The sequence below is a fragment of the Nylanderia fulva genome, unplaced genomic scaffold (genome assembly GCF_048542155.1).
Source record: "Nylanderia fulva isolate GAGA-0341 unplaced genomic scaffold, ASM4854215v1 Scaffold8, whole genome shotgun sequence".
NCBI lineage: Eukaryota > Metazoa > Arthropoda > Insecta > Hymenoptera > Formicidae > Nylanderia > Nylanderia fulva.
The window spans coordinates 6618417-6627475 of record NW_028190916.1 but is presented as its reverse complement, the minus strand read 5'-3'; the positions used below and the strand labels follow the sequence as shown (position 1 = coordinate 6627475).

The window sequence follows — 9059 nt, the reverse complement described above, 5'->3', positions numbered from 1 at the left end:
GCCAAATACGGCTGTAAATCCAGGGCCTACTGTGTCCTCGAGTACGCCCCAATTGCAATAAAAAGTTGAAAGCATATCCTAACATCAAAAGTTGGGTGTAACACCAGAGCAGATCTGTCACTAACAGTGCGACGACAAATTAACGCAACAAGCTGAGAACAGATTTGTCAATCGCAAACTGAAAACAGATTTGCACCAAATACTCCGCAAATCGAAGAAAAATAATTAAGTAAAAAAAGAAGAAAGCAAATAAAAACATTTAATACTTGATAATAATTTTAAACAAGTAATAACATGTCAATTCAAACAACAAGAAAAATTTTTGTGTAAAATTCTCAAAAACTCGTTAGTATAAAGGATCAAAAGTATTCTTATCTCATTATACAATATATATATTTTATCTCTTCATCTTTATTATTTTATATGAATACTTATGAATATTATGTGAAAGAAAAAATGATCTTCTTTCTTTCATTGGGGGGGTTTGTCGAGTAGATCTTTTATTGGCATTGCACATGTTATAATTATCATAAGCTTCTCCTCGTTAGTTCCTGGCCGTTGTTTTGCTGCAATTTGATATAAAACAGCTTATTCAAATTAATATTGAATTTAATAAATAGATATTACATATAATTGTAATATATGTATATTATTATAATATATATTATATATACTATATATAAATATTAACAGAAAAGATTATTTGTTTTTAATTATAATTTCTAATTATGAAAAAAGATAATAGAATAAAAAAAAACATAATTTAAAGTTTAAAGTTTGCAACCATTTATTGGTAATTATCGTATTAATGTGGTAATATTGAAATAAGCAATATCTATAATAATAATGTATAAAGAATAAATAAGGTGCATATATATGTATAATAAGAAATAATAATAAAGAAAATAATAATAAAAAAATAATAAAAAATAACATAATGATAATAAGAAATAATATAACTTAAACAAAATATGCCAAGTATAAAATATAAATTATTAACAATAGGAATATTTTCTCTCTCTCTCTGTTTCTCTCTCTCTCTCTCTCTCTCTCTCTCATTTACCTTGTTCGTCACACTTAGTAAAGATCTCTTTTGCTTGATTTAATTTGCTCTCATCGGAAATTATATATCCGTAATTTGTGAAAAGTTCATTTTTTATAATTACATCCTTATCGTCAATCTGAAATTAATAAATTAGTATTATTTTTCAATTAAATGAATTATACGCAGTTTATTAAAAATATTTAAACAAAATTGTATTCCATAGTTTTTTTTAATACGATTTCAAGTTTCAAATAGCTCAATATGTCATTATTTTGAGAAATTATTTTGGAATTGTTACGAGTATCGTTTGTCTGCTTCGCATTTACGTCAATTTTGATTATCGAATAATACTAATTACACAAGAGCAATTACTTTCAATACAAGCAATAAGTCAAAATATGAATTTTGAAAAAAATTATAATTATACATATAGTAAAATAATTGTATAGTAATAATTCTTGCAATTGCTAATTGTTTTATAAGTAAAAAGGGCTTCCCTTTTCTTCTGGAAATAAAATTATATTAATTATTTATTTTAACGTAATTAATTTTAAAAATTCTTGTTTTTTATAGATAAATTACTTTAATTTCTTGAAGTCTTCGGTTATGTATAAGAGTACGTTATTATTTTTTTGTAAAGACGGCTCCACCTGGCATACTTGATATATACAGGGTGTCCCATAATTCGCGAACCACCACGAATGAGCAGATAGAGCGTGTTAAACTGAATAGAAAAGTTCTGTATTATTTTGCGATATTCGCAATAATTATTGAGTTATTAACTAAAATATCTAAACGAATGAGCGGTTAGAAAGCTGTAGGCCGGACTCGGTGTGCATGTCGGATGACTTATTTGTTATATGCCGCTTAATATCAAAAGTATCATCTTACTTTTCGGCGCCACTACATTGGTCGCCGCTCGCTGCATGACGTCGCCTCTCGATCAAATAATGCTTTCTACCTGCTTATTCGTTTAGATATTTTACTAAATAACTCAATAATTATTGCGAATATCGCAAAATGATACATGAATTTTCTATTTATATATATATATATATATATATATATATATATATTATTAAAGTATGTATGTGTGTTTTTTATATATACGTACTATTCCATGCTTGTAAAATGTACATCGAACCACTTCTGGAGTCCATTCTAAAATATATTAATTATGAATTTAATAATATATTTTTATATGTATGCTTATAATTTAGTAATTAAATTTATAAATAAAATTTGTTATAAAAATTCTAATATACAATTTGTCTAATGTTATTTTCTACAAATCTTTTAAATAGAATTCTTGAATCTAAAAGTTATTACGTTTTATTATTAAATTTTATTTTAATGTAGTAATACCTATTACTGGCCTCAACAGAGAAAATTGTTTTTTTACATTTTAATTTTTATTCAGAAAGAAAAATTGAAGACTTTATTTTAGAAAAAATGCCTATTATGATTATATCTGTGATAACATTATATATTTATAATAAAACCAATATGCATAATAAATTTATAATATTTATAATAACGGTAATGAAATTATAAAGTTCAAAAATTTTCTTTAACATTATTTAATAAAATAAATATATTTAATATAAATAATTTATATTTATTTAAATCCAAATTTAAATTAATCGTAATATTATTCACCTGATACGTTCGCTTCATTGAGACAAATTTGGTAGTTTTTATAGAATATCTTCAATTTTTCAAGATCAGCGGTATAGGATATTGTCTGAAAAATATAATAAAATAGTTTTTCTCCGCATTTTTTAATTATTCATATTTAATATATCATTATAATGTATCGTATTTATTTTTACCATTAGTATTATTATCGTCAGTATTATTAACTTTATGCGTACCTTAGATTTTCACGTAATTTTGAGAAGTTATTTCAAATACCATTGCTCAAAATATTTGATTGCGCTTAAGCAGTCCATATTATTTTATTTCGAGTAATGAATGAATTATTTTATTTCGAGATATTTCTGATTTACTTGTAATAAAATAATTTAATAATTAGAAATATCGAAATATAAGAAAGAAAAAATATATATAAAAATATGTACGACGAAATAAATTAGATTATAGAGAAATGGATAATATAAAAATCAGAGTCAGTACTTAAACCGTTGTTAATTGTTTTTTTTTTTTTATTACGTTACATTTGGAATAATTATTTAAAGACTCAACCGATTTGTAATTTTATGCAATATTCGAGACAGAATTCTATTTATTTTTATATAATATAGTATTTTATGCAATAATTAATATAAACGAATAACGTAACGAAAATATTCGAACATATAAAATATACACACACACACATACAATATTATCATAATATTATATACAACATATTATTCATATATAATAATTGTGATATTGAATGAAATATTTTAAATAAAGATTTAAATATATGATATATGTATGTATTAATTTTTTTATGATTATACATAAAATTATAAATTAAATTATTTTTTATATTTGATTTATTCTGCAGAATTTTTTAACATTTTTCTTACTTATATTGTTCATTTTACTGTAAAATCATAATAATTTAAGAATTAATATGAGAATCTATAAAAACATATTTGGCGGCAATTACCATTGATCGTTAATTTTACTTGTCTAGGGGATAGAAACGAAAACTTTGGAAAAGTAAAATTGACAAATATTCTCTTTCTCTCTCTCTCTCTCTCTCTCTCTCTCTCTCTCTCTTCAGTGCGAGCTTTCCAATCATTATGAACTTGCGCGAATGCAATTATGCATACGATTGTCTGAGTAATTTGTCTATTATGATTTAGTGACAATAGTGTTTGTAAAAATTCGTGTAGAGATATCAAAATTAACGAGATAATTGTCAGGATTACAGTTGCAATAATAAATATATAAAACTATACTAAGCAAAAATTGAATTTATTTTATATTTTCTTTAATGATATTAAAAAAATAAAATTTTTTTATTATATTGATTTATATTTCGGTTTGGAGAATGCTAGTTTATGTATTGCTTCCTACTTACTACTAAACACGCAATAAGCATAAGAGTCTTTATTGTTGTTTGGAATATAAAATGCACTGATCCGGTGTTATCTATCGTATTTTGATTCGATTACTGTTTGTGCATCATTTCTTTAACTGTATTTATATCTATAAAGTAATGGTAACATGATGTTATGTAATGTAACGAGATAATGTTATGTTAATTCCGTGCTAAATATAAAATATAATTTTCTATAGCCTTGGGATTGGTCATACTGAAATAATATCGTATATCTAATTTTTTTTTACTGTTTTAAAAAGTTATACCCTACGCGATATTAATAGATATGGAGAAAATGAAGAACTTGAATATATAAAAAATGCATTTATTACTTCGTAATGGTTCAGCGGTAATTTATCATTGTTATCTCTAGTAAATTACGAAGAATTATTTGCGGTTATTGAAAGCTTATTTAACTGGAATTTTTTACTTGTTGATTTGAGTTTGATAAATTAGAATAAAACACTATACTGAAAAATACTGTGGCCTTATTTAAAAGTAATTTTTACAAAACATTAAAACTTTAATATACTTATACGAGGTCTGTCAGAAAAGCAGTGAGATTAAATCTGTAACGCGCAAAGTGAGATCACTAGAAAATTATGATCAAACGGAATGTAAAGTAATTTTTCCTTTAAAAGCAATACAAGTTTTGATTTGTTTGGTTGCATTAATGTGTCAATCATATATCAAAATTCGAAAATACAAAAAACGCAAACTTTGAATTTATAAAATTTTTTATTATAATAATATAAAAGAACAAAAATTATTTTTTATCCCAGCGTTAAATATATTTGTTATGTTCCTTCAATTAGAGGATCGGTGATGGAAGAACGATGGAATGATTTACACGATATATATGAAACTGAGTAACTATATTTCTGTATATGGTACGCTAATTGTGTTCGCGATAAAGGATCACACAGGAGTGATTCCAGATCCTGCTTCTTACGCGCGCGCTATCCGCTAGTGTCCGGTGGGGGTACATATGACACGTCGAAAATCGGAGCACTTTAGCCGATGACAGAGAATCGACTTCTTGCTATTTAAGAGCGCCGGGAGGTGTCATCCGCAGGCGCTAATCTTAATATCTATGTGTGAAATATACAACAATATTATTAAGAAATATTTTTTGAATATTATATCAGCAGACGCGCTAAAGTACAAGATTTATATAAATTTGTTTATCTTCTATTAAAAACCACTAACTATAGAGATTAAATTAAAAACTCAATAGTTTAATTAGTTGAATTTTTATTTAAATTATTATCATTTTTTTACACTTAGATTATTGCATACAATTTTAGTTTTAAATATAAAATATTTAATTTATCCCTTAATCATAAAATTTTTTAGAAAATTATATCAGTGTTCAAGATAATTTAATTTTAGTTATAATATATGTATATACATATATATAATATAATGTAATATAATATAATACGATATAATATTAGTTGTAAATATGTTTAATTTTTAAAGAATGTACAATTATAAATTTAAAAAAAATTGCTTTATTATCTAAAATTATGATGTTCTGATTTTAAAATAAACTTTAGCACAGTATCACACTTTCTCGAAACTTGTTACAAAAAAATTATAATTTTATTAAATATAATATAAAATAAGTACATGTTAATTCAAACGACAAAAAAAATTGTTATGTAAAATTCCCAATAACCCGTTAGTATAAAAAATGGATCAAAAGTATTCGTATCTCATTATATATACTTTATCTCTTCATCGTTACTATTTTATATGAATATTATGTGAAAAAAAAGTGATCTTCTTGTTTTCATTGCGGGGGTTTGTCGAGTAGATCTTTTATTGGCATTGTGCATGAAATAGTTAACATAAGCTTCTCCTCGTTAGTTCCTGACGCTCGTTTTGCTGTAATTAGATATAAAACAAGTTGAAAATAATATTATTTTGATAAATAGATATTACATATAATTTTAATATATATTATTATAATATATATATGTATATATATATATATATATATATATATTATATATATATATATTATATATAAATAATAAGATAGAAAAGAATATTTGTTTTTAATTATAATTTCTAATTATAAAAAAGATAATAGAATAAAAAAAACATGATTTAAAGTTTAAAGTTTGCAACCATTTATTGGTAATTATCGTATTAATGTGGCAATATTGAAATAAGCAATATCTATAATAATAATGTATAAAGAATAAATAAGGCGCATACGTTATATGTATATAGTATTATGTATAAGAAATAATAATGAAAGAAATAATAATAAAAAAAATAATAATAATTAACAACATAATAATAAGAAATAATATAACTGAACTAATATATGTCAAGTACAAAATATGAATTATTACAATAAGAATATTTTCTCTCTTTTTTTTTCATTTACCTTGTTCGTCACACTTATTAAAGATCTCTTTTGCTTGATTTAATTTGTTCTCATCGGAAATTATATATCCGTAATGTGTAAAAAGTTTATCTTTTATAATTACAGCCTTATCGTCAACCTGGAATTAATAAATTAGTATTATATATAAATTAAATGAATTATACACACTTTATTAAAAACTAATATTTAAACAAAGTTATAGTCATATTTCATAGATTTTTAATACGATTCTGAGTTTGAAATTGCTCTATATGTCATAATTTTGAGAAATTGTTGATTATTGTTTGTTTGCTTCGCATTTCGAAAATTTTGATTACACAAGAACAATTATTTTCAATACAAGTAACGAGTCAAAATACGAACTTTGAAAAAATTTGTAGTTATACGTATAGTAAAATAATTATATAGTAATAATTCTTGCAATTGTGCTAATTTTGTAAGTAAAAAGGATTTATCTTTTCTTCTGGAAATAAAATTATATTAATAATTTATATTATAACATAATTAATTTAAAAAATTCTTTTTTTTATAGATTTTTTATACTTTAATTTCTTAAAGCCTTCGGTTATATATAAGAATATGTTATTGATTTTTTGTAAAGATGGCTCACTTGACATGCTTGATATGTGTATATGTTATAAAAGTATGTAATTGTGTGTGTGTGTGTTTTTATATGTATATACGTACTATTTCACGATCGTAGAATATACATCGGACCACTTCTGGAGTAAAATCTAAAATATATTAATTATGAATTTAATAGCATAATTTTATATGTATACTTATAATTTAGTAATGAAATTTGTAAACAAAACTTGTTATAAAAATTTGAATATACAATTTGTCTAATGTTATTTTCTACAAATCTTTCAAACAGAATTCTTGAATCAAAAAGTTGTTACGTTTTATTATTAAATTTTATTTTAATGTAGGAATATTACTGGCTCGAACAGAAAAAATTGTTTCTTTACACTCACATTTTCATTCAGAAAAAAATTGAAGATTTTATTTTAGAAAAAATGCCTATTATGATTATATTTGTGATAAAATTATTTATAATAAAACTAATATGTATAATAAATTTATAACATTTATAATAACGGTAATGAATTTTTAAAGTTCAAAGATCTTTCTTTAACCTTATTCAATAAAATGAATATATTTTATATAAATAATTTATATTCATTTAATTCAAATTTAAATTATGGTAATATTACTCACCTTGTGCATTCTGTTCCTTGAGACATTTTTGGTGGATTTGATAGAATAACTTCAATTTTTCACGATCAGCGGCGTAGGATATTGTCTGAAAAATATAACAAAATAGTTTTTCTCCACATTTACTAATTATTCATATTTAATATATTTTATTATAATGTATCGTATTTATTTTTACGAGTACTAGTATTAGTATTATTACCGTTAGTATTATTAACTTTATGCTTACCTTAGATTTTCACGCAATTTTGAGAAGTTATTTCAAACCTATAGAATTCTGTCGCGTATATTGCATGAAATTACAAATCGGTTGAAGAGTCTTTAAACAATTATTCCAAATGTAACGTAATAAAAAAAAACAATTAACAACGGTTTAAGTACTGACTGATTTTTATATATTATCTATTTCTGTATAGTCTAATTTATTTCGTCGTACATATTTTTATATATATTTTCTCTTTCTTATATTTCGATATTTCTAATTTATATATTGTTTTATTACAAGTAAATTAGATATTTCTTTAAATAAAATAATATGGAATGTTTATGCGCAATATCAAATATGTTGCGCAATGATTAAAAAAAATAAAATTTTTTTATTTTATTGTTTTATATTTTGGTTTGGAGAACTGCTAGTTTGTATATTGCTTTCTACTTACTATCAAAAACGCAATAAGTAGAAATGTCTTCATTGTTGTTTGGAATATAAAATGCACTGATCTGGTGTTACCTCGCACTTCGATACGATTACTGTTTGTACATCACTTCTTCAACTGCATTTATATCTACGTAGTAACAGTAACATGATGTTATATAATGTGACGAGATAATATTATGTTAATTCCGTGTTATATATTAAATATAATTTTTGTAAGCTTGCGGTTGATCATATTGAAATGGTATCTGATTATTTTTTTATCGTTATAAAAAGTTATACACACACACATTATGCGATGTTGCAGTAATTAAGGGAGTGGAAGAACTTGAATATACATATAAAAATAGCATTAATTACTCTGTAATGGTTCAGCGGTAATTTATCGTTTATTTCTCGAGCAAATCTCAGAATCAATTGTCGATATTAAAAGCTTGTTTAACAGAAATTTTTAACTTGTTGATTAGTCTGATAAATTAGAAAATAAATACTATACTATAAAAGTCTTGGGGCCTCATATAAGAAATAATTTTTACAAAACGTTAAACATTTAGGTACTTATATACGAGGTCTGTCAGAAAAGCAATGAGATTAAATCTGTAACGCGCAATGTGAGAACACTAAAAATCATAATCAAGCGGAATGTGTAGTCCTTTTTTTAAAAGCAATACAAGTTTTGTTT

The 9059-nt window shown here is 23.6% G+C and overlaps 1 protein-coding gene and 1 long non-coding RNA gene across 2 annotated transcripts; both read right to left on the bottom strand.

The window, feature by feature from the left end:
• Window positions 1–409: 409 nt before the first annotated feature.
• On the bottom strand, window positions 410–3059 carry LOC114946703 (uncharacterized). The gene is made up of 5 exons (XR_003822683.2): window positions 2920–3059; window positions 2705–2789; window positions 2160–2206; window positions 1064–1181; window positions 410–566 (listed from the first exon to the last, which is right to left on the bottom strand). It is a non-coding gene; the product is annotated as an uncharacterized LOC114946703 (long non-coding RNA).
• Window positions 3060–5556: 2497 nt separating this feature from the next.
• LOC114946695 (uncharacterized) lies at window positions 5557–8493 on the bottom strand. The gene is made up of 5 exons (XM_029323345.2): window positions 8382–8493; window positions 7726–7810; window positions 7192–7238; window positions 6505–6622; window positions 5557–5993 (listed from the first exon to the last, which is right to left on the bottom strand). The coding sequence occupies exons 1-5, from the start codon at window positions 8412–8414 to the stop codon at window positions 5899–5901; spliced, it is 378 nt and encodes a 125-aa protein (XP_029179178.1). The 5' UTR covers window positions 8415–8493; the 3' UTR covers window positions 5557–5898.
• Window positions 8494–9059: the final 566 nt, after the last annotated feature.

Bases quoted from the DNA above. Each gene is read 5' to 3' on its own strand.
- LOC114946695 (XM_029323345.2), bottom strand. From the start codon at position 8,414: ATGAAGACATTTCTACTTATTGCGTTTTTGATA. The intron at 7,811-8,381 runs GTAAGTAGAAAG...TATATTTTTCAG, and splicing joins TACTTATTGCGTTTTTGATA to ACAATATCCTACGCCGCTGA. The intron at 6,623-7,191 runs GTACGTATATAC...TATTAATTCCAG, and splicing joins TATTCTACGATCGTGAAATA to GTTGACGATAAGGCTGTAAT.